Source organism: Callorhinchus milii, unplaced genomic scaffold (genome assembly GCF_018977255.1).
Source record: "Callorhinchus milii isolate IMCB2004 unplaced genomic scaffold, IMCB_Cmil_1.0 Scaffold1, whole genome shotgun sequence".
In the NCBI taxonomy this organism is placed as follows: domain Eukaryota; kingdom Metazoa; phylum Chordata; class Chondrichthyes; order Chimaeriformes; family Callorhinchidae; genus Callorhinchus; species Callorhinchus milii.
This window is the reverse complement of record NW_024704742.1, coordinates 97,750,664-97,777,257: the sequence shown is the minus strand read 5'-3', so window position 1 is coordinate 97,777,257 and position 26,594 is coordinate 97,750,664. Positions and strand designations below refer to the sequence as shown.

Below are 26,594 nucleotides of genomic sequence, written 5' to 3'. Positions count from 1 at the left end.
GCTCCCTTCCACCTCCGCCACATTGCCCAGCTCTGACCATACCTTACCCCAAATGTAGCCGAAACCCTCGTGCATGCGTTTGTCACCTCCCGTTTGGATTACTCCAATGCACTTCTCACCGGTCTCCCCAGCTGCACGTTTCACAAGATCCAGCTCATTCAAAACTCTGCTGCCCGTGTACTGACCCGGACAAAACTCCGTACTCACATTTCACCAGTTCTGGCCAGGCTCCACTGGCTCCCCATCACCGAATGGATCAACTTCAAGATCCTCACTCTCATGTTCAAATCCATTCACTCTCTGGCACCTCCCTACCTCTCTGACCTCCTCACTCCCCATTCCCTACCCAGCGCCTCTGCTTTACTGGCACCGGCCTCCTGCTCGTACCTCGCTTCTTCTGCCCCACCATCGGAGGTTGTGCTCGAATTCAAGATCCTCATCCTCACCTACAAGGCCATTCACGGCCTTGCTCCCTCCTATCTCTCCGACCTACTATCGCCCTACCTACCTGCCCATACCCTCCATTCCTCTGGCTCCGGTCTGCTCCACATCCCCCGCCCCAACCGCCCTACCATCGGTGGCCGGGCTCTCAGCCCCTAGGCTCTGGAACTCCATCCCCCAGTGCCTTCGCCTTGCTTCCTCCCTTTCCTCCTTCAAGGCCGGTCTCAAGACCTTTCTCTTTGACCGTGCCTTCAGCTCCCCTCTCGACTCTCTACCCCCTCCTCGCTCCCTCCCTTCCCTCCCCTCACCCTGACCATTTTCCCCCTGCTCGGCTCCTGACCCAACTGTCCAGCTCCTTGGGACGTCCTCCCGACGTGAAAGGTGCTCTATAAATGGAATCTTGTTGTTGTTGTTTCAACCACTACGCCCAAAACTCTGAAACACTCCCTCAATCCCTCCACCTTGCCCCTCTCTCCCCTCTTTCAAGTCCCACCTGAAAACTTTGCTGTTCGACCGTGTTTACGGCCCCCTACCCCCGGTTTGGAGTCACGCTCCGCCATTGTTAACACTCTGAGATGCTACCCTGCATGGAGGGTGCTATATAAGTGTGAGTTGTTGTTGTTGTATCCCTAAATCCCCGACCTGTGCAGTGTATTGTGGACTAATACCATTTAGATTCTAATTCCCACGGAATTGCTTTTCCCCCTCATCTTGTTGATTCTCTGAAACTAATTCTAGCAGATGAAGCTCTTTTGTTACTGATCTTGCCAATATGTGTTTTATAAATAGGCAAATCACATTCCAAAATCTCGCTGCCAATACTGGCAGAAGTTCACCCCCACCCCTCTAGGGTCTTCTCTAGCGCTCTCAGTTAAAGGATAGCAGTTCACACTCAGTTGGTGTCTGGCTTCTATACCCCACACTTATCTGAGTTTGGGCAGAGAAACTGCGTTCAGTTCAAGAAACCTGATGCTGGCCTTGAAGAGTGAAAAAAATTGCGATGTAATCTTACACGTGTGATATTTGGGATGTTCTCTTTTACAGTCTGGTGTCAGATGTGTTAGAATTCATGGCACTGTGTGGATTTGTTACACCTCCACTTAATACATTGATTCATGCTCCATGGACACTGGCAACTCTTCAAAGTTGCCATTCTTCATGTGTGAGTTTACACAGCAAGGGTCAGCACACTATTTGTTTGAACGAGTGAAACCCGCCCACACACTCGCATGTGCATTTTGCAATAAAAGAGAACACCTTTTCCTTTCTCTTTTCCCTCCTCTACCACTTACCATGCCCCTACCCCCACACCCAACACACCAACAACAATTTGTACTTATATAGTGCCTTTCACAAAGAAGAGCGTCTCATAGTGTTTTACAGGGACAAAGTGAGAGCCTGGGCTGTGTGGGAGATGGTGGGGGGTTTTGCAGGAGATGACCAAAGTCATAGTTAAAGAGAAGTTTTCAGATGTGTTTTAAAAGCAAAGAAGTAGGGAGAAGGGTGGAGGGATTTGGGGAGAGAATTGCAGAGGAGAGCCTTGGGGGTGAAGAAGGGTGTGCAAAGTGACTGAACGCTTTCTCACTGATTATGGGGCAGGGTGCATAAAGCCCAGAGCTGGCAGAGCAGAAGATTATTAAGAAGATGGGGCTTGTCTGTGGAGGTATTTGAAGGTGATACTCTGACCAAGAAAAGGGATTGCATTTGCCGATGTGTGAACCAAGTCCTTGTGTGGGAATCGAGGCCACCCTTTTAGGCACACCTCTGAGCCTGATGTCTGATGAGATGGTGGAGAAATAAGACTGTGCCTCAGGCTATGGGAAGGGAAGGTGAAACCGATGAATGGATAAACATTTGAACTGTGACAAAACAACAACAAATTGCATTTATATGGTGCCTTTGACATTGGGAGGATGTCTCAAGGCATTGGACATTTGTTGGTTTGCACTCGAGCTGGGTATTGGATTTAAGAGGGTAGGAACTGGTGGAGTGATGGTGGGAAGATGACCAAAGGCGTGGTCAAAGGTGAAGATCTGGAGACAAACCTTAAAGGAGGCAAGGGAAGGGCAAGGCTGAGGGACTCTAAGGTGCAATTCCAGAGGGTGGGGGCAGAAAGGCTGAAAACCTGACCACCAGTGGTGAGACCAGTGGGATGTGAAGCAGACCAGTGCCTGCTGAGCGGAGGGGACGGTTGGGTTGGTAGTATAAAAGTTCATGTAATACTTTATGACTTTAATTCCAGGTGTCTCTTGGCTTCCCCATGGAGCTCATGGCTCATGGCAGTGAATCTTTGTCTTGCTCTTTTGTATGAAATGACCTTTTAGAATACAGCTGGTCACAGCTGGAATTCCACTGCCCAGCACACCGTTTCTATGGTTTTAAAAGTCACAGCAATGTGATTTGTCCACCACCTTTTTTTTAGCAGACAAAGCTATTGCTTCCTCATTAAACTCGCCAGGATCAATAGTAACAAGTCTGTGTGCGAAATGGATCTGAGGACCAATCTGTTCTAGTTAATGTTAAGTCTCACCGTTTTGGGCAACCAGGTTATGACATGCAGAAACCTATTGCTTTGCTTAATAATCTTGAAAGCAAACGATTGAGAGCTGCACATACATTTCCATTTGTCTGTATGGAATGCGTACTCAACAAAAACAGCTTGAATTTATATAGCGCACTTCACGCGGGGTAGTGTCCTGGAGCACTTCACAGTGGCAGAGCCTGGCAACGCCCCAAGGGGAGAGGGAGTGAGGAGGTGACCGATCAAAAAGGCAGGTCTTTAGGTAGCATTTGAAGGTGCGGTGGGAGGGGTAAGCCGGAGGCATTAAGGGAGAAAGTTCAGAGTTTCGGGGTGTAGTGGCTGAAGGCACAGCTACCGATGGTGGAGAGAAGGGCACAAGGGAAAATTAGGAGGCTGGAGCCAGCCGAGCAGAGGCAGCGGGTGGCTGAGTGGGGGGTAAGCAGGTCGGATAGGTAGGGAGATGCGAGGGAATTAAGTGATTTGAAAACGAGTGAGAGGATTTTGAAGTCAATCCGTTCAGTGCTTGGGAGCTAATGGAGCCTGGCAAGGACTGGTGAGGTGGGAGTACAGAGTTTCGTATGGGTGAGTGTCTGGGTGGAGGAGTTTTGAATTAATTGGGTTTTGTGTATGGCGGAGATGGGGAGACCAGAAAGGAGGGCATTAGAATAGTCCAGCCGGAAAGTGACAAAGGCATGGGCAAGGGTTTCAGCTGCGTCAGTTGTAAAGTATGGACAGAGGCGGACAATGTGGCGGAGGTGGAAAAAAGCATCCTGGTCAGGGAACAGATGTGTGGTAGAAAGAAAAGCTAGGGATCGAACCTGTTGCCTAAGTTGTGCATGAGTTTGGAGAGGCTGAGGGAGTGCCCGGGGAGGTTGAGGAGTTCAGACCTGCAGGAGAGAAGGCGTTGACGGGAGCCAAAGAGTATGGCTTCTATCTTGCAAGGATACTCTCCCTGAAAGGATGCACTCCCTGAAAGGATGCACTAACTTAATCTTGGAGAGTTTAGGTGCTTGTTGGCAAGAGCCAAGGCATGAAGGTCCCCAGAGGGGGCACTGGCAAACTCCTGGAGTCTATCCAGCAAAAATTGCATTGTGAACACTGGTCAGATTTCTGCCACTTTTTGAGCAAGAACCATTCTATCTGTTTAGGGGGTTGGCTTGCAGAGTTAATGGGAGCCCCTCCAAGTCCCTACCAATTAGCCAGCTAGAGCTGTCCCAACAATTTTGCTGAGTACTGTAGGTCTGGACTAAGATCACGCCAGAGTGTGACTTGATTATCCGTTGCCAAGATTGTTGTCTTGAAGGCACTTCAGCCTCAAAGAGACCATTTTTACCCCCTTTTTCCACACCCCTACCACCACCCACCCACCCCTGCCCAGGAATCATTAGTTGGTGCCACTCGCTCCCTGGATTCCTTAATAATTGTGAAAGATTTATATTCTTCCACTCTCCCACCCCCATTCGAAAATTCTAAATCAATAGCACCTTTTTGTATCCAAATATCTTAGTGCACTTCATTGGTACAAGTGACGAATGTGGTGACTTTTTGTAGACAAACATGGTAATGTTCAGTAAAGTCCTATAAATAAACATGAGGTGAGTGACCGATTATTATTCATCAACAAGGCATCAACAAAGATATGCTTCACTCAGGGAAGCGGGAGCAATGATGCTATGAGGGCAAAGAAACTAGAGAGATGACCTGCTTTCCGTGCATAAGTAAAACCATGTATAGCTGTTATCAATTTCATTGTTTCCTTTCCTGACACAAATAGTCTGACAAAGTCCGGGAGTTTTCAGTGAAGGAATAAGATCACCAATGTGCTGCTTTCATTCACCACTTTCATTCACCCTATTGTTATATTTATTAAATGTGCTGTATGTGCAATGTGGTCTTCTATGTGGTCTGTGCAATGGCAGGGATCTGATTCATTTGTGCAGTGCATTGAGCAATATGTGTGGTGTTTCAGACTCTCTTTGGGACTCTGGAATGAGAGCTAACTTCCTGCAGTTGAATGTCAACAAGTAATAATAATAATAATAATCCTTGCATTTGATATAGCGCTTTTCACGTCTTCTAGACGTCCCAAAGCGCTTCACATAATATACTGTAAAGTGAATTGACTGTATATTTGTGGGCGAACACGGCAGCCAATTGCGCACAGCAATGTCCCACAAACAGTCATGGATTGAAAATTACCAATTTATTATGGTTTTGTTTTTTTGGAAGGATTATTATTAGGCGTGTGGAGTAAGGAAACCACTTGCCCAAGGTTTCGCCCTGCCTGGAATTGAACTCAGGTCTCTCGCTTGCAAAGCGAGTGCTCTAACCACTGAGCTAAAGGACTCCACAAGTCCGAGGCCCTTGGTTCCCATCAGCGCCTCCCTCGGGCGCTGACAGCATCTCCCTCCATGGATGTACTCTACATCTCGTGGAGCCAATAAGGAACCTCGGTATCCTGTTCGACCCTCAAATGTCCTTCATACCCCACCACATCCGTGCCGTGACCTGCTCCGCCATTCCTCACCTCCGCAACATCGCTCGGCTCCACTACTGTCTCAGTCCTCAGGCCGCCAAGACCCTTATACACGCCTTCATAATATCCAGGCTCGACTATGCAAACACCCTGCTTGTCGGCCTCCCTCCATAGGTTGCAGATCATCCAGAACTCTGCAGCCTGTGTTCCCTCCCACACCAGGCTCCGCGACCCTATCACCGCCATCTTCACCCAACTCCACTGGCTTCTCATCACACAGAGGACACAATTCAAGATCCTGGCCCTCACCTTCAAAGTTGTCCATGGCCTTGCAGACGGGCATTGGTGGGCGTGCCTTCAGTGACTCTGCACCCCTCCCAGCCCCCCCGGAACTCTATCCTGCAGTCCCTCCACCTTTCCCCCTTCTTTGTCTCCTTCAAGATCCATCTCAAGACCCTCTTCTTCGAATGTGCCGTCGATCACCTTCCTTTCCCTCCTGCCCTCCACCCTCCCCGATTCCTACCTCCAGCTCAGGTCCGAAACACTGATTGTCCAGCGCCTTGGGGCATCCTCCTGATGTGAAAGGCGTTGTACAAATGTAATTTTGTTGTTGTTGTCTTCATTATAATTTGAATAACTAATGTATCAGATTGTGATGGAGGTTAACTGTGCTTCAGATTGCAACATTGAAGCTCAGTTTTTACGCCTTTTCTAAAATGATCAGGGATCATCTCGAACATTTCAGGGAAACATATTTATGATTCCATCCTAATGCTCTAGGAATGAGCAATGCTTGAACTTTGGAATTGAGTGCCCAGAGTCTGCATGGTAGGTAGCACAAAGTTAAATCGTTCTTTATAAAAATATAAAATAGTTGTTAAAAGAAACAGAATGCATTGCCTGAATGCATTGACTGTGGAGTCCTGCAGCTCAGTGGTTAGAGCACTCGCTTTGCAAGCGAGAGACCTGAGTTCAATTCCAGGCAGGGCGAAACCTTGGGCAAGTTTCCTTACTCCACACGCCTAATAATAATCCCTCCAAAAAACCAAAAACAATAATAAATTGGTCATTTTCAATCTATGACTGTTTGTGGGACATTGTTGTGCGCAATTGGCTGCCGCGTTCGCCCACAAATATACAGTCAATTCACTTTACAGTGTGTTCTGTGAAGCGCTTTGGGACGTCCTCCCGACGTGAAAAGCGCTATATCAAATGCAAGGATTATTATTATTATTATAAAGGGCGGAAGCCAATTCAAAAACAACTTTTAAGAGAGAAGTAGATAATTATTTGAGGAGAACAAGTTTGTAGGGCTATGGGGAGAGCGCGGGGGAGTGGGATTGAATTGGATAGCTCTTTTCAAAGATGGACCGAATGGCCTCCTTCTGTGCTGTATCAAATGATCAAAGAGAGGTGTTGCTACTTCATTCCCTTTTCAGCTGTTACTGACCCAGCTATATTTTGAAGGCATTGTTTGACAGAATTAATTAAGCCTACTGCAAAACTACAGGTTTTCCAATCTTTGTTCTCTTCTGAACCTCAGTGGCTTGGGGCGTCCTCTCGATGTGAAAGGCACTATATAAATGCAATTTGTTGTTGTTGCCTATGTTTCAGCCCAGATATTTCAGGCTAGCATGTGAAATGACTTCTTTTTGGAAGCACAGTGCAAGTAAATTAAACTGAAGTGAGAATTTGACAAATGTCGTCCCAGTGCAGGGTACACTGCTGTTCTCTGTAAAATAAGGCCATTTGACCTTGTTTACAGAAAGCTGGTATTACCTCAGGAGGTGACCTTAACTTCCTGGACATATGGGCTGCATTGAGACACGTGTGTCTAGCCTGGTTTGTGGATGCACATTACACTTCCAGTCATTACTATTGACGGGGAGGGATAGTTTGCAGGACTGTTCTCAGAACCCGCGGGGATTAACTGAAGTATGTCTTCAGCATTAAAACCATCTGAAATGCACCCTGTAGGGATCAGCTGGAAAAAGCTCCATAAAGTTGTTTTGAAGTTCTTGGTGTTCTCTATCTCAGATGTTCCAGTAACAGGAGGAGGCTATATATTTTTAAGAAAAAACAAGCCTGTGGATTCACATCTGCACCGGACAATAACATTAAGCTAACTGATCCTCCAGGTACTTTGTGGTGGTCAGTAATGCAAGTGGTTATTATCAACAAACCAAGAGATGTGTGGAATGTCTTAACAACTTGTGGGCCCATTGCAAAAATATATTGTGCGATTAGGGAAAGCTTTCTTTATCATTCAGCGGCCCAGCCTCCTTTAAGGGGAATTTAACTTGGCAGTGACTAATCACTAATAGGCAGCAACAGTGGTCTCCAGAGACCAATTGTGGGTCGTTTTCCTTCTCAAGTACATTTAAGGTATCCAAGGCAGTCAATTAAATAGAGATAAAAAGAAGTAATTGGAGCAAGTGGGGGTTATTTATTAATGTTTCCTGAAGTTTTTTTCTGTGTGCACTTTTTCTTTTAAGTGAATGAAGCGAATGGACCTCATTGTATTGCATATTCCACTCAGAAATTTTACTCAAGTTCAGAGTGGAACTTTTGGCTTTAGACTTTTTGTTTCTCTTTGTAATTGTGTTCCGCTTGTCTAAATGCTTTTTTTTCTTGTTCTCCTTCCAGCCCTAACCTCAGTTGGAGGGACGTGCAGCATATTATTGTGAGGACATCGCGTTCTGGACATCTGAATGCCCCAGACTGGAAGACGAATGCTGCTGGATACAGAGGTGAGATATCGTCATGTCAAATGCTAATAATTTTTAAAATAGCTACTCTTCATTTGAATGCTCATTTCAATGCTCAAGGTTTCATACAGTACCTACCTCCCCACTCCCACTTGCCCAACCATCAGCTGATCAGGCTTTCAGCATTTCTGCTTAGCTTTGTGCTCACAAGAGACTGAACAAAAACCCATCCAGGACATTAATCCATCCTTTTTGTCTGGAATCCACACAGAAGTGAAGTAGCTGTTTGTAACACAAGGTACCATTGAGTTCACTCACTGTTATTTGACACAAATCAAGCAGTGCATATATCTCAACTGTTCTGCATGACATAAATGCTGACACAGGAAGAAGGAACAAATCAGTCCACAGTCAACTCCCAGTCATCTAGAACTGGACTTTATTTTGGTCAACTTGGTGTCTGACATCCCCATGCTTTAGAGTATCCCAACCAGACAGAGTTTCACATGTGTATTGTCACTAAACTTGGAGATCCCCTTGTGTTTGGAATGCAAAATACATTATTTCCTTGGAGGATGCATTGTACTTTCTTAATCAAGAGAGTATTGGGCTCAGGGTGGCAATAGCCAAGGCTTGGGGACTCCAGATTGTCTGTTGGGTACAGCTGGAGTTAAAATTGCATAGCGTGCCATTAAGAGCATTGTCTGGCAAGCTTCCTGGTGCTTATCCAACTGGAACCACCCTACTGTTGGAGGTTTGACTTGCAGGGTTAACAGGAGTTGAATGGGGAAGTGATTGGTCTGCCCCTTTAAGTCCTGTCAATGAGTCTGGCTGGTTGGTCTGTCATCAGCAATGCCCTGGAGTAATGTGGACTCATCTGGCACAGGAACCAAACTATTATGACTGCCACAAAGGATTGACTTGATTCTAACAATCTGTTGCCAAGCGTGACTTGTAGAAGAGTACCTATTGCTTAGTGACTGCAATAACATGTGGCAAAGCCTAGCAACATAAAATGAGTGCATTAATGAAGGTCATATTCTATGCAAACACAATCTGTCATGATTGTGGCTCATTATTCTATCACCTTCAGTGTTATAAGGTATTATGCCATTTGGTACCAGCCAGCTCCAATTTTATATTTTATAATTTGAGTTACACGCAGGAAATGTTTTAACATTTTGAATACTCCAGTACAGTTATTTTTTTCTTTTCCCCTCTTTTCAGCAGGATAAGCCTCAGGTGAGCATCCCTGACTGATATTTCTTTCCCTTTTCCTAACCTAGGCCACTGAGGCTAATTTTAGTACCTCAATTGCTGCTCTGGCTGAAATCAGTGACCCCAGTACAGACTGAGATTCAAACTTGTGACTTTCTGGTCTGTATGACCGAGTAGTCACCAAGTTCTTTCCCCACTCGCTGTTCCCCCTTTAGAGTATTTTCACACATCACCTTTGTTAGAACACAATGCTTGGGAGCTGATTTCTTTTTTGTTGTGTGCCAAGTTTTATAATTAATACTTCAACGTAGAGGAAATTATATTTTTGTTGGAAAAAACATCATCATTGATGATAAAAGTGTAGAAATATGTCTTATAACATATTTAGTTTTTTTTGTAAAATCCTTGATTATTTTTGTGTCCAATGTGTAATTCTGGAAAAGTGTAAAGAGCAGGGTCTGTCATCTTCTCAATGAAATCAAATTGGAAAGTTGAGTCGACTGTAATCTGGTACATTTAGGTCAGAGATTGAAAAGATTTACTTCATCCTAGTAGAAGTCACTGCAGCACTTACAAATGTCACTTTAATTTTTATCCTTCCCCAGTGCTTATTTTCTGATTCCCACGAGGGGTATGACTGCAGTGTCCCAGTCCTGAATCCTTGGTTGCTAAATGTTTTTGATGAACAAATTAGCAAACCTTGGTCCCAACCTCTCTGAAGCCATCGGTGGTTTGATACCAAGTAACTGACCCTCATTTCCCCTGACACTTGTGTGATGCCAGATGGTGCAACGTTCATGTTCTCACACTCTAATACAATTCATCATTCGTAAAAAGCCACCCCTAACTAGTAACCGTCATGCCTTACACATAGCACTGAATATTACCATTCCACATGTATTAAGTAATGTACAGAATTTTTAAAATCCAATGAGTAGCATCCTACGTGATTTTTACAGTTGCCCTCTGAGTCAAGTCAAATTATAAAGCAATAGAAGGCTCTATCAGATACTGAATATTTCAAGAGGAGTTTTACTTAATAATAATGATAATTCTTGCTTTTTTGTATAGCACCTTTCAAGTCAGAAAGATATCTTACAGCATTTCACGGGATTTGCTGTAAAGTGTAGTGGCTATGTATTTTGTAGGCAAACACGGCAGTCAAGTTAGTAATGTTCCCAAAACACCATGTATTGAATGAACAATCTTATCTAGGAATTTTTCAGTGAGGACACTGGAAGAAACTCCCTTCTCTTATCCCCCTGATAGTGTTGCGGGAATTTTGACGACCACCTGCACAAGGACGGGCTAAGGGCTAAGATTCACTTTGTGTGAACATGAAGCTTCATATAACAAGTTGCAACACCTTTAAGTGTGATTATGGACCCGACGTGCTAATGTTATGTTATTTTGTTCTGTTCACTTTTGAACCTGACAAACGTGATGGATCCCTGAGTTTGGTCTGGTTCACCTGTGGAACAGGAATTGCGTGATGCAGGACGCCAGGCATGCTGTTTATGGGAGGCTGCAGTCTTCTTTGGGGCATGATGCACTGTTGTGCATGCCGAGTCCTCAAAAAGAATAAAGGAGTATGATGCTAGACCCCAAACTATGCAACTGTAAGAAAGAATCTTGTAGCTTTGAAATTTCCTACCAAACAGTTATTATTTTTTTCGGAAATGAAGGCCTGTCTGTGTGTACCTGCAGCTGGAGGCTAAACCCCTATAAGCGAGACCTTTGAAGTCCTTTCCTCTCAGACAGCCAAATATCAGCTGTCTGGGAAGCCTTTCCCATGGTAACGTTGGTGTTTGATGCTGTATGTTTAGTCTCAGTTGATGGTTGTTTCATGTGAGAAAAACATTCAGACATTATGCCACGAGGAGACTGCAACACCTATAATAATATGTTATTATTCCTGACATTTGCATTTTAATTACTGATTTGCAAAACTTTTCAATTAACTTGTTTAAGCCTTTTTTAAAACTGCTTGTTAACTCTTTGAGGTCTCTTTAATGTATGGGCTTCCTTAGACAAAATCAGTTGGTCCCACTTTCCACCCTGTTTGGTGCTAAGTAGCTACAGTACTGCTGAAGCGCTATTGCTGACTAACTAATCTTCCTGACTCATTACACACTGCCACTAAGGGTTCCGAGCAAGGAAGTTTACCAATGCCTTGCACTAGTTAGTTGCATTGTTTAAAATGGTTAAATTCCCATAGAACCTAATGCCTTGGCTTCTGCCGTTTCATAGCTAGATGGGCTGAGTGTGTCTGGACATAGGAAAGTGGGGTACATTCTCCTTTGGAGGCAATATTTCATGTTTGACTACAGGCAAACTCTGCTGTGGAACATATGAATGTTTGTGCAACAAGGGATTTTGTATTTTGTGCCAGCCGGAGAGTAATGTGAGAAAGCCACTTGGACATCATGCTATGTGTGTCTGTTGATCTGTGCTGCTGCTGATGTATTATTAATGCTGATACTTGCATTTTACTAATTTCCAAAAGGTTTCAATTGGCTTGTATCAAGTTTTAAAACTGATTCCTTTTTTTTAAGTCTTTTGAGGTCTGAAAATCCATTTCTTCACTCTGATCATATAGCCAACATGAAAAAGGAAAAGCCAGTTAGGGCATCAAGTTTAGTCCTTCCACAGACCCTACCTCATTAACTCAAACCCATTGTATTTTCCTGGATCTTTATGTACATCCATATTCCCTCATCTCCTAACAGTTATCAAATAAAATTCCAGTTCATCCATCTTGTATCTGCACTTTTCAACCTTGGCCTGTTTCTTTCCCCCTGTGCACACTAGCAACACTGAAAACATATTTTCTCATGAGTATAGACTGAAATTGTATCCTTGTAACCTCAAATCCCATTCTCAGACAGTTATGAATTCTTGCAGGGTAATGCTTCAGGCATGAAATACTTATCAGTGATTGCTTCATCCAATTCATATCTCCCATTGAATTCCTTTTCCTTATCTACTTAGAATCCTGAAAGTAATCCATATGCTGTGAAATTCGTTTAGCAATATTCCCCCCACCCCCACCACTTGGGGAGACATCTAAAAGTGTCTGAACCCACATGGCCCAATGGGATTTAGATGGAAGGGATCCCTCTGAAGCAGGAGATTCTTTAGAGAGATCCCTTGGCTAATGCTGCCTTTCTTGGACAGCACAAGGTTCTACAGGTTCTGCTACAAAATTTCAAAACTATATTTTTGAAAGTGTTGAAACTCGATTCCTAAGGTAAATTCAGAGGACTGGGCTTGGCAGTCGAGTTGCTTACCCTTTAAGAACTAGTGCAGTCCTAGTAACAAATGAACTTGACTTGGGGGTTCCATCATAGAGAATAACCTTTATAACATGCAAGTAACATGCTTCAGTAATGAGGGTCTTTTTTTCATTTTTCAAATTTAACATAATCAACTATTTTTCTGATTTACTCCTCACTATGCTCTTCTGCTCTTAGGTTAGCTTTCTTGAACTGAGAAGCGGTTCCATAGTCACTGGTTGCCCTCCTGTACCCCAGTGAAATGGTCATTGTTGGTCTGTGAGTATTGGTAGACCACTCAACTGAAGAGGATGTCTCTGGGGAGCCTAGTTTTCCCCTTTGAGACAGAGCTAGTTTGGGCTCCCCATACAACCCCATTGAGACAGCAAACTCAGCACAGACTGGGGTTTGAACCACCCATTACCTGGTCTGTAAACTCCAGCTCTATCTGCCACACCATGGAGGCTGCCTCAGCAATATGTGAACTAATGCCCTCATGAAAATGTTTTGCCATGGTTAATGGAACGTTAATGATGTATTAAATACCTGTAGCTGCTATTTGGAGCCAAGGCTGGAGGATTCTGTCTCAAGTGACCCGACTTTTTAATAAATCCCAGCCTTTTATTAAAAATCTTTCAACAAAACTGCCAATGTGGAAAGGATGGAGTCATCTGGTTTAGGTCGCAGAGTCCAGCAGTTGTAATGAGTAGAACCCACATTGAGGAATACCTTCCTGTGGTTTGTACTTAAGGAAGCCGTAGGTTAGGCGTGTTAATTCAGAAAGTCAACTGCCAGTTCCAAAATTGGAACCAGATGCTCAATGAACTGTAGGCTAAGTGTTTCTGGATGAGAAACCTCTATACTGGCCCTGCACATGAGTTCATTTGATGGCCAATTTTCCAAATTGTATGCTACCAACTCAGTTCCCTCAATTTTTAGTCCTGCTTGTTAGAATAGAATGGAGTCTGCCCGAATTAATGGATAAAGTTTAGTTTTAGGCTACTAAGCCTTTCTCTGGCTTGAGTAACTAATGCTCTCGTTCTTTGGCATTCCGTTCATAAATTTAAATCCACTAGGCAATTGCCAGTAAGATCAGGACATACACAAAGGTAGCGTCACACCTTGTTCTATATGAGCCAGAGACTACACTTGTCTAACAAAACAACAACAATTACATTTATATAGCACATTTCACTTCTGAAGGGCATCCTACTGAGGCAAGTGGTTCAAACCAAAGTCTGCCCACATCTCCAAGCCAGCTGAACCCCATTTATTCCAAAGTGGATAGGTATCTGGAGAAGACAGGTTTGCAGAGTTATGGGGAGAAAGCTGGTGAGTGGGGTTAATAAAAGTCAGTTGCTCTGTCAAAGAGCCGGCACAGACTCTATGGGCCGAAAGGCCTCCTTCTCTGCCGTAACATTCTAAGATTCTATGAAAGTAATTTCACCCACAAAATACTAAAAATCTGCTGTACTATTAAGCTGGAGTCTGTTACTGTTGGACTTGTTCCACTTCGATAGGTCTTCATAAAATACACCTCCCTTGTAACTTGAACTCTGTGAATGCAAGGTTAACTCGAAGATGCCACTGTCATCAGATAAAATTATTTGCTTCGCTCCTGCTGGTATGTAAAAATTAAGGCCAGCATGGTTTTGTGCTTTATTTGCCCCTAAAGGTATGCATATCATATCTGGCCATTTGTTCACACACACGTACAAACACACTCCATGCTCTTTAGACATACACTCATACCTATACAGATAGGCTACAAACGGTTAATGACTTCAGACCGAGTAAACCAAAGTCTGACCATATTGTTGATGTGCTGCTCAGGATTTTGGAAGGTGTACAGTGTGCAAGTAAATCCATAATGGTTTCCAGGTACAATGGACATTTGTGGATGTCTGGTAGTACAATGAAGCTGGTGTTATGTTACATACAGGACAAAGGAAGGAATACTCAGTAGAGTTGGGAAGTCCAGCGAGCAGGGAGTTAGCATAGTCAAACCTTGCTGTGATAAAAGCATGGATGAGGGTTTCAGTAGCCTGAGTGGAGAAATAATGGAGGAGGCGGGCAATGTTGTGTAAACGGGGAAAGTTGAATGAGTCAAGGCACGGATGTGGGACAGTTGAATGGAACAAGACGAGGTTCAGTACTGGTAAGGTGGAGAGTGCATCTATGTACCGTAATGCTGTAGTGGAAGTAATGGGTTTGTAGAAGTGGCTGACGGCTGAATTTTTTTATTGACAGTGAGCCACCTGTATGGATTTGGATTAATGGATGCTGAAGCGATGGTGAAAGAAGCAGAGCGCTGGAAATCGGTCCCACCCCAACATATCTGTGTGGAGAGTCCAGACAAGCAGAGCAGGTACTCATCATCATCTTTGCATTTGATACAGTGTGTTAAGATATACTATAAATATATTTTGTAGGCAGCCAATTTGCATACAGCAATGTGTCACAAATAACCACCAAGCTTGTAAATGACCAAATCAATTTGGGGGATTGTTAACCAGGACAATGGGAGAAGCTCTTTTCTCTTTTCAAATAGTTCCATGGGATCTTTAATGTTTACCTGAATAGGCGGGGCCTCAGGTTAAAGTCTCAATTGAAAACGGTACCTCCAACAATGCAGCGTTCCCTCAGCACTGAGTTTGAAGTCCCGACCCGGGGCTTGAAACCACAACCTCCTGCTTGAAAGCAAAGCACTGTGGCTAATTCCTTTTAATAAGTGTTTTAACTTCTCTGGGGTATTGATAAGCCAGATGGTTTTAAATATTCTGTTGGGTGTTTTAATTGTAAGTTATTCAAACCAGGCTTATTTTGGACTGAATCAAAATGCCAGCAGATGTTTCAAAGCGTTCACTGCTATTTCACAACTTAACAAATGTCCATAGTCAGTGGTGAAGAATTTATGCACGATTCTATATGTCTGGAGCATTTTGTTGAGTGAGTGCTTCTTGAGACTCCCTTACATAATACAGGTCCATGGGGGTGTTAGCCAAGCAGTTCCTGGCATTTTAAGAGAATGATGAAACATACTCACAAAGAGCACAGAACTCCCTCAACAGTTGAACAGCTTTTATAAATCAACACTGTACTTTTCAAAAGCATTATTAATCACCCAAGCCTGTATATTTTTCAAAAACATGTGAGTTAAACCTACAGACGTTTGAGAAGGATTTGCGAGTTGTAAAGCAACTGTGCACTGCCAATTGGCCATTCTCTATGTGGATTTGGATCCCACCACAAGGTTCTCCCACCAGGAACTGTCAGTAATTGGTCAGGGGCACTGTTGAGATTTGGGAGAGCCAATGTAGCATTCTCAGTCGATGTCAAGCCAATGTAAAAAACACAGCAAACCCACTCTCAAATGTGAGTTGAATGATTTCCTCTCAAAACTTGTGTGTGTTTTTTTGGTGTGTGTGTTTTTTGATGTGTGTCAAGTCCTTGTAAAGCAGCTGTTTCTAACCTCTGGGCCTGGGTTTACGAACACCCCTCAGACTGATAGGCTGGAGAAAAGCTCTCTCTGCGATGGCTGTCGGATTCATGCTTGAAAAGATTCTGGGAAGCACAATCTGACTCTAATTTGGCAGGTTTCTTTAACATGGCCATGGTAATTTCATATCTATTGTACTTCACTGAAAAAAAGTACCGAATTAATGATGCTAATTAATAATAATCCTGACACTTCGTATAGCATCTTTCATGTCCGGAGGACATCCCAAAGTGCTTCACTGGATACACTGTAAAGTGCGGTGACTGTGTGTCATATGGGTGAACAAGAAAATTACGTTTGTAAAGGGCCTTTCACATCGAGAGGATGTCCCAAGGCGCTGGACAGTCAGGGATTAGCACCCAGTGGGGGGGTGGGTTGTTCTTGAGGCGTTCCTTGAAGGAGGCAACGGAGTGGGGGAGCGAGGCGAAGGGAATGTGGGTTGGGGTTCATGGCAGCCAATTTTCACAACAGCAACGTCCCACCACAGCTGTGAAGTGAAGGACCAATTTTATTTTTTCTACAAAACTATTACTTCAAAGGCAGAGTAATTCCTATCTTTGATCTTGAAATGAATCACAAGGGAGACGCCTGAAAAATTCACCTTGAGGAGATGGTTTTGGCAAGAAAGGTCCACATTGATCACTTTCTGCTCAGAAGCGGGTCCTGAACAATACTTGGGCGATGCATTCTTTTGATGGACATTTTTTAGTGTTTAAAGAGCCAATTGCATTCCCAAATCTTGAATAACATTCCATTGGTTTCAGCACTGATTTCCACATCTATTCATTCCTGCTAGAAGTGATTTCAGATCTTTTCCAGCAGCATACAATGCAATATAAATTTACATTTACATGGCACCTTTCACATCGGGAAGATGTCCCAAGTCCAGGATTTCCTCAAAAAACCTTCCCTAGATCTCTCAAACCCCAGCCACTACCACTCTATTTCTAACCTGCCCTTCCTCACAAAAGTCCTAGAACCATTGTTGCCAATCAACTTCGCGCACACCTCTTCTCCCACTCCCTCTACCAACCCCTCCGGTTTCCACCCACAGTACAGAGACTGTGCTTGTGAAAGTTTAAACGACATCCTCTCTACCTTGACCAGGGCTCCCTCTGCCTCCTTGTCCACATCACTCCCACCCTCGCTCGCCTCCACTGGCTCCCCATCCCCCAGAGCATTGATTTCAAGATCCTCATCCTCACCTACAAGGCCATTCACGGCCTTGCTCCCTCCTACCTCTCCAACCTACTATCCCCCTACCTACCTGCCCATACCCTCCGTTCCTCCGGCTCCGGTCTGCTCCACGTCCCCCGCCCCAATCGCCCTACCATTGGTGGTCGGGCCTTCAGCCTCTCAGCCCCGAGGCTCTGGAACTCTATCCCCCAGTGCCTTCGCCGCTCCTCCCTTTCCTCCTTCAAGGCCGGTCTCAAAACCTTTCTCTTTGACCGAGCCTTCAGCTCCCCTCTCGACTCTCTTCCCCCTTCTCGCTCCCTCCCATCCCTCCCCTCACCCTGACCATTTCCCCCTCCTCGCTCCCTCCCCTCCCCTGACCATTTCCCCCCTGCTCGGGTCATGACCCAACTGTGCAGCGCCTTGGGACGTCCTCCTGACGTGAAAGGCGCTTTATAAATGGAATCTTGTTGTTGTTGTTGTTGTTGTCCTCCTGGACCTCTCCGCCGCGTTCGACACAGTCGATCACGCCATCCTCCTCCACCGCCTTTCCTCTGTCATCCACCTCAGTGGGACTGCACTCGCCTGGTTCGAGTCCTACCTCACAAACCACCAGCAGTACATCTGCACAACAGGCTTCTCCTCCCGCTCTCACCCGGTTTACCTGTGGGGTAACCCAAGGATCCATCCTTCGCCCTCTCCTCTTTCTGATCTACATGCTCCCTCTTGGGGATGTCATCCGCAGACATGGGGTACATTTCCACATGTATGCGGGCGACACCCAACTCTATTTTTCCACCTTACTTTGCGACCCTCAGTTCCCTGATGTTTTGTCAGCCTGCCTGTCAGATCTCAGGACTTAGATGAGTGCAAATTTCCTTCAGCTGAACGTTGACAAGACGGAAGCCATACTCTGATTCTCGTTCACATCTGAAATCTCACGGTTCTCACCTCCTCCATCTACCTGACCTCCCCCTAAAACTCTCTGAACCTGTACGCAACCTAGGCGTCAGGTTCGACCCCCAATTATTCTTCCTACCCCATATCCAGTCCCTCAACAGCACCGCTTTTTTCCACCTCTGACACATCGCCTGTCTCCTCCCAATACCTCTCTCTGAAAGCTGCTGAAACCCTGGTCCATGCCTTTGTCACCTCTCGGCTGGACTATTCAAATGCCCTCCTCGCCAGCCTCCCCTCCACTACCATCCATAAAATCCAGATCATTTAAAACTCTGCCGCCCGCATTCTCACCCACACCAAACTCCACTCCCCGATTACCCCAGTCCTTGCCAGACTGCACTGGCTGCCTGTCCCAGAGAGGATCGATTTCAAGATCCTCACCATTGTCTTCAAATCCCTCCACTCCTCCGCACCACCCTACCTCTCTGACCTCTTCTCTCCTCAAAACAGTGCCTGTTGCCTTTGTTCCTCCGGGTCTGGCCTCTTCCTTGTCCCCGGAGTTCTCCACTCCACCCTCGGCAGCCGTGCATTCAGCCACTATGCCCCGAGGCTTTGGAACTCCCTTCCTCATTCCCTTTGCCTCGCCCCCTCTCTTCCTATTTTCAGGTTTCTGCTGAAGACCTTTCTTTTTGACCCCGCCTTTGGTCACCTTCCTCCCCCTGGCTTGGGATCTGTTACTGTGAAGCACTCTGAGACGCCGTCTGGCGTGGAGGACATGATATAAATCCAAGTTGTTGTTGTTGCACTTAATATGGGTGTGGAGGAGGGTGGGGGCGGGGGAAGAGATGGCCAAAAACTCTTTCAAAGAGGAAGGTCTTGAGGCGTAAACGGGTCATCATAAAGTTTGCAGTTTGGGATATACTCTTGTACACGAGGACATTGAATAGAATTCAGAGAATAGGACATTGGATGGAATTCAGAATGATTCTTGCACTTGTGAAAACCTATCATGGCCAAAAGTTTCAAAGAGCTTCACAAATAATTGCTGTCAAATATATAGATTATTTGTAGCTGGGCGCAGCAACCATTTTGTGAGAGTCCCCCTAATGTTGCCTCGACTCTCTTCCTCCTCCTCGCTCCCTCCCTTCCCTCCCCTCACCCTGACCATTTCCCCCCTCCTCTCTCCCTCCCTTCCCTCCCCTCACCCTGACCATTTCCCCCCTGCTCGGGTCATGACCCAACTGTGCAGCGCCTTGGGACGTCCTCCTGACGTGAAAGGCGCTCTATAAATGGAATCTTGTTGTTGTTGTTGTTGTAATAACTATGAAGTGAATAACCAATTTATCTAGGGAAATAATGGTTAGGTTACTGGGAGAAACTCCCTTCTCTTTTCAAACCGTGCCATGTTATCTTTAATATCAATTTAGACTGGCAGACCTCCTTACTTTTGTATTCTATACCCCTATTCATCATCCAAAGGACAACAGCTCTTAACAGCATTCCTCCTCAGTCAGTTTTTCTGACTGGAGGGAAGTATACAGTGGTGTCCCTCAAGGTCAGTATTAGGACCACTGATCTTTTTAATCTTTATAAATGACCTGGACCTGGGTACAGGGAGCACAATTTCCAAGTTTGCACAATTTCAAAGCTAGGAAAAGTAGCAAATGGTGAGGAGGATAGTAGTAGACTGCAGGAAGACTTAGACTGGTGAAATGGGCAGACATGTGGCAGATTAAATTTAATGCAGAGAAATGCAAAGTGATGCATTTTGGGAGGAAGAATGAGCAATATTAAGCTAGATGGTAGCATCTTAAAGGGGGTGCAGGAACAGAGAGACCTGGGGTTTCACATAAGCAAATCCTTGAAGGTAACAGGACAGGTAGATAAAGCTGCTTTTTAAAACAAAAATGCTGAATCCTTGGCTTTATAAATAGGGGCATACAATACAAAAGTAACACTGGTTAGGCCTCAGCTAGAGTACTATGTTCAATTCTGGGCACCACACTTTAGGAAGATGTCAAGGCCTTGGAGAGGGTGCAAAGGAGATTTACCAGGATGGTACCAGGAATGAGGGATGCACGCTCTACCTCACTGAACCAGCCGGGAAACTTGTCGTCTTGTTCGACCCTCAACTATCCTTTCTACCCCACATCTATGCCATGACCTACTCTGCCTTCCCCCACCTCCGCAACATCGTCCGCTCTGCTACTGTCTCACACCGTAGGCCACAGAGACCCTCATATATCCATTCATAACATCCAGGCTTGACTATGCAAACTCTGCTTGACAGCCTCTCCAACTCCTTCCTTCATAGGCTACAGATCACCCAGAACTCTGCAGTCCATATCCTCTCCCGCATCAGGCTCCATGACCCTATGACCCCTATTCTTATCCGACTCCACTGGATTCCCATCACACAGAGGATACAGTTCAAGATTCTGGTCCTCACCTTCCAAGGCTCTCCTTCTCCCAACATCTGTAACCTCCTAACCCCCTTCCAACCTGCCCGCTCAACGGGCTCTGGCCTGCTTCACGTCCCCCGCCTCACTCACCCCCATTTGGTGGATGGGCCTGCAGCCATTCTGCACCCTCTGGAACTCCATCCCGCAGTCCCTCCGCCTTGCCCCCTCCATTGCCTCCTTCAAGACCTGTCTCAAGACCCTCCTCTTCGACCATGCCTTCAGTCACCCTCCTTTCTGCCCTCCACCCTCCCTGATCCCAAACCCCAGCTCAGGTCCGAAACACTGACCATCCAGCGCCTTGGGATGTCCTCCCGATGTGAAAGGCGCTATACAAATATAATTTGGGAATTTTGAAATTGTTGTTGTGTGAAGAGGCTAGAAAAGCAACGATTGTTCTCTTTGGAGCAGAGAAGATTAAGGGGAGATTTAATAGAGGTGCTCACAATTATGAGGGGATTTGTTAGAGTGAACAAGGAGAAACTGTTTTCACTGGTGGATGGGTCTGTAACCAGAGGTCACAGATTTAAGAAAAGTTGTCAAAAGAACCAGAGAGAAGATCTGGAGAATTTTTTTCACACAAGTTGTTCAGATCTGGAATGCACTGCCTGAAAGGGTGGTGGAAGCAGATTCGATAACAACTTTCAAGAGTGAAGTGAATAGATATTTGGGGAGAACAAGTTTGCAAGGCTGTGGGGAGAGAGCGGGAGTATGGGATTAATTTGGACAGCTCTTTCCAAGAGCCGAAAGGGCACAATGGGCCGAATGGCCTCCTTCTGTGCTGTATAATTCTATGATTCTAGTAGTGTCAGCCTACACTGTAATAGCAAAGTCCTGAAATGGGATTTGAACTCACAACCTTCTGACCCACAAGCAAGAGTGCAACCAGCTGAGCCAAGCTGATGATTGATCCAGTCTCAGTAGGCACTTGTATTGAATTTCAACGAACAGATCTTTGAGTGAAGAAAAAGGTTTAATTGACCAAATGATCTATTTTTCATTATATTTTCTTAAGTTGTAGTGTGTAGATGACCTAGCAGGAAAGACTAGCATATGATCAATGAAGAATGTATGGTTGGGCCTTCAAAAGTATAGAACGAGGAATTGCAATTTTTGAATGGTACTTCAAAATTGTCTATATTTGGACCTCGTCTCTAATGTACAATTATACCAGGCTCCAAACAAATTGTCTTTGAAGAAGAGCAGAGCCCTTTTACAGTAATTAATTAAACCTCTGCACTCATCAATTATTATCAATTTAGTTGTCCTGCAATAATAATGTATTTCAAAGTGACTGGTTTCTGCTTAATGAGAGTTGCCCTTTGCTACTTTAGGTAGATGGGTTGGCAGCAGTCTTTCCCAGAGGATGTCCCAACTGTTGGTTAAAACACATCAGGAAGCAATAAATGTCAACCCTCCGTGTGTGTGTGTATGTGTGTGACAAAGTTTTATTCAAAACAGATTTTTGTCAGTGTTTCAAAGATTGAGAAGTTTTCTGTACGCAGTAGAGTGCTGATATAACGTGGTGTTTGGCATCTATAAAATCCCAACCTGCGCTATAATGAGGCACAAAGGCCTATTTCATGGTGCAGGCAGCTGGTTGTCTGTTCCCACACTTTTGTATTAAAAAAACACTGATGTATGGATCATCAGAACATCTTTGAAGATCGAAATTGTCAAGATTTTCTGTTGAACCAAGGGTTAAACAAATTTGTGTGTGATTCTGATATTAAAATTGATCTGAATGCAGTATCTTCTGGGTGGTTGAAGAGAGTCAATAGGTCTCTCTGAAGGTTTGACATTTCACACGTTTGTGTTCTCAGTCATTATTCACTGTTCATTAAATTGGATTATTAAATTTGCCCACAAATACACAGTCAATTCACTTTACAGTATATTCTGTGAAGCTCTGTGAAGCGCTTTGAACGTCTAGAAAAGAAAACGTGAAAAGCGCTATATCAAATGCAAGGCTTATTATTATATATAAGTTGAAGCAGAATCTGAAAACTCCTGATGAAACATCAGCAGGTTTCATTGCATTCTCCCATTTCTTAAAGAAATGGATCAGGATCTGTTTGTTTGTTGACAGTTCTGGAGGAACAATAACAACAAACAGCACATGCATTTATATAGCACCTTTCAAGTCAGGAGGATATTCCACAGTGCTGGATAGTCAAGGGTTTGCACCCCAGCTGGGGGTTGAATTCAAGAATGGTGGAGGGCAGGGGATTTGGGGATGGGAAGATGACTGAAGGCACGGTCAAAGAGGAAGGTCTTGAGACAAATCTTGAAGGGGTGAGGGACAGGACTCTGGGATGGAGTACCAGAGGGTGGAGGCAGAAAGACTGAAGGCCTGACGGTGGGGAGGGCAGAGCAAGGGACAAGCAAAGGAAGTAGTGAATGGTGCAAACAAACTGAGATGGTTTGGTCATTTTAGCAACTACTGTTATTTCTATGCTGCTATGTTTGGGACAGAGTTGACTGTAGAAGTGAAGAGATTTGGGTTGGTTACGGATATGGTCTACCTGGGGTTCAGGCAGTTTCTATGCAAAATTTCTATGCAGGAGATAGGCAGAGTCGGTTGAGTCTACAAGAGGGTAGGTTTTGCATGGAATATGGTAAAAGAACATCGGGTTAAATGGCTTTTCCTCGTTGCTCACTTACTTATTGTTGTGCCTTTAACCTATGCTGAGAATAACCTCAATAATAGAAATACTTTGCAAAGAAGTTAATGTGTGTCTGTTACCACAGCTTCTGACCATTTGCTGTGATAATAGAAATGAAGTCTGAAGCTGTGCTGATTGTTCAGCAATGTGAGACTGTTTCAGCACAGGCAGCCACTCAGCTTGTTTGAGGACCTTGTGATTTCTAACTTCTTTTCTGTTTCTCTCTTTGCTATAGAACAATCCGCCCTGAACACGTTGTGAGAGCCGTGTACAAAGCCACTGGATGTTCAGAAAACCTCAACCACCACGTTTTGTACCTGGAACACATTGTTGTCCGAGTTACCATTGCACACCCTCGCCGAGGTGACCTGGCAATATACTTGACCTCTCCGTCTGGAACAAAGTCCGAGCTCCTGTCAAACAGGTAATTGTGCTCTTCTGCCACCCTGTTTAATTCCTCATTGTACTGCTCGTGTGGTTCACTGATCAGGAAAAAAAAGCTATTAACAATTGCACTGGTGTGAAAAATTGGGCATGCAATTTTGTGCTCTCAAATAATAATCTCACAGATTGCTGTTAATTTATCAGTAAACTCAATTTCTCTGGGAGATGATGGGCCGTTTTTGAAAAGTTTCACAGGATTTCTTTTCATGTCTCAATACAGAGAGAAAGATTTTAGGACTTGATTATTGTTCTGTTATACCTGAGATGCATTGGAATTCTAAAAAATGAATACTCAATGATCCAGGGGCTTGCATTTCTGAATCCATTAACAACAACAAGATTACATTTGTAGAGGACTTTCACGTCGGGAGGACGTCCGAAGGCGCTGGGTAGTGTGCAACATTTCAGACCCGAGCTAGGGTCGGGGGGGAGAGGGGAGGGGAAGAGGGGTGGCCGATCGCATGATCAAAGAGGAGGGTCTTGAAGGAAGCTGAGGCGGGGGCGAGGCGGAGTGATTGGGGGATGGAATTCCAGAGGTTGGGGGCAGAGTGGCTAAAGGCTCTCCCACCAATGGTGGGGTGGGTGGGTAAAGCAGATGGAGGAGGGCAGAACAGGTTGAACAGAAAAGACTTGAGTATTGGTTTCATTTTGCTGGCTCAGTCTGACTCGGTTGGTAGCAGTCTCACCTCTGAGTCAGAAGGTTGTGCGCTCAAACCCTACGTCAGATTTAGAACACTTATAGTGCAAACTGACACTTCAATGCTGTATGCATGTGCTGTATTGTAGGAGATGTCATCCTCTGAATGAGACATTAAACTGAGGTCCCATCGGCCTATTCTGGTGGATGTTAAAGATCCCGTGGCAGTATTCGAAAAGTAAAGGGAATTTCTCCCATTGTGCTGGCCAACAGTCTTCGAAATGGTGAGAAGCGATGGGTAAATTGTGGCTCACCGGTCACTTCATTGTAATCCCAGTAGGCACATATCAACTATACTGAACAGAAAAAGTTGTATCAACCATAGTTCCACTAACCAGCATTCCCAAGGTGTAGGTCTGAAGATCAATGCTTGGTTAGCTGTGAAGGGTTTCAGGTGGGATGGGGGGGAGGGAGAGAAGCATTGATTAGTTGTTGTTATTTTAAGTGTGGATACCAGCGTTCTGCAACACTTGAGACAGTGTGAACTATTTCTCCCACAGTGCCGCATACAAGTCAGCCCATTTGTCTCACTGCTCATGTGAGGTGGTATTTAAGTCAACTGCTTTACACAGTGGGTCATTGAAGCAGTTAGGAGTGACGCACTGCCACTAGTGGCCGATTGGTGTATTATGGCAGATTAGTGTGAATCTAATAATAATAATAATCCTTGCATTTGATATAGTGCTTTTCACGTCTTCTAGACTTCTCAAAGCGCCTCACAGAATATACTGTAAAGTGAATTGACTGTATATTTGTGGACGAAACACGGCAGCCAATTGCGCACAGCAGTGTCCCACAAACAGTTGTGGATTGAAGTGACCAATTTATTATTGTTTTGTTTTGGAGGGATTATTATCAGGCGTGTAGAGTAAGGAAACTTGCCCAATGTTTCGCCCTGCCTGGAATTGAACCCAGGTGTCTCGCTTGCAAGGCAAGTGCTCTAACCCCTGAGCTACAGGACTCCCTTGGGTATCCCAACAGATCCATTTTGTGGGGGGATCAGTCTGACACATGCAGAAACCCATCACCGTTGCTTAAGAGTCTCCAAACCCGGCTGAGAATTCCTGGCCTCCCATCTACGCACGGAAATTCCCAGAGATAGATTGTCAGAATGTAATGCTCTCTCTCCCTGGAGGGATGCCCCCTGCTTACCTAATTCCGGAGTATTCAGCGCAGGTTGGCTGGCGAGAGCCAAGACTTGTGTGGAGGGGATCCCTGAGTGTAGGTTGGGGGTAACTGCTGGACTCTAACCAGCTAAACCCACACATAGCTTGGCCAATGAGAGAGCGTGGGAGAGAGAGAGAGAGCGCTGTCGGGCCAAGCTTTCCAGCTGCTTGTCCAGCTAGGACCACCCTCCTGGTTGGTTAGTTAGTTAGTTAGTTAGCTGGGGCTTTGGCAGCAGGGTTAACAGGAGCTGAGAGGGAGGATTCCCTGCCCCCAGTGACTGGTCGGCCCTTCCGGGTCTTGCCGATGAGCCAGATCGGGCGGGGTTGCTGTCAGCAGTGAGTGCCGTGGAGTAAGCCCCCCTACCAACAAGCGAAATTTCAGCCAGTCTGCCCACTCTCCGGACCTCCAGCCCTCAACTTGCTCTTCCCCTTCCCTCCCCTCACTCATGCTCCCACCTCCTTGCATTTGATATAGCGCCCAACGACGCCATTGAGACGTCTCAAAGCAATTATTACACTGTAAAGTGGATTGACTGGATTTGTGGACGAGACCCGGCAACCAGTTGCGGACAACACCGTCCCATATCCTGGATTGAGTCACCATATTTTTTGGGAGAGAATAATCCCACCAAATATACATAAATAATAATAATTTGGTCATTCAACCCACGACTGTTTGTGGGGACGCTGCTGGGCGCAATTGGCTGCTGCGTTTCGCCCACAAAATATACACAGTCACTACACTTTACAGTGTATCCCGTGAAGCACTTTGAGACGTCTCGACAATGAGATAAGGAGCTGTATCAAACGCAAGGGTAACTAGTATTATCTAACATGAAGAAATTATTGTGCGATATCACCTCTGCCTCACCTACAACCTTCCAATCATTCACCACCCCACCCCCCCAAAAAATATATACAAACGTCTTTCCTTCTTCCTAACTTAAAACG

At 45.1% G+C, this 26,594-nt stretch overlaps 1 protein-coding gene across 3 annotated transcripts in view; it reads left to right on the top strand.

Moving 5' to 3' along the window:
- The window catches only part of pcsk5b (proprotein convertase subtilisin/kexin type 5b), a 201,042-nt gene that overhangs the window by 95,484 nt on the left and 78,964 nt on the right, over positions 1-26,594 (top strand). For all 3 annotated transcript variants that reach the window (XM_042333710.1, XM_042333712.1, XM_042333715.1), the window contains exons 10-12: positions 8,085-8,188; positions 14,890-15,007; positions 23,572-23,760. In XM_042333710.1, the coding sequence (XP_042189644.1) occupies positions 8,085-8,188; positions 14,890-15,007; positions 23,572-23,760 (411 nt within the window). The remainder of the gene's footprint in view (positions 1-8,084; positions 8,189-14,889; positions 15,008-23,571; positions 23,761-26,594) is intronic.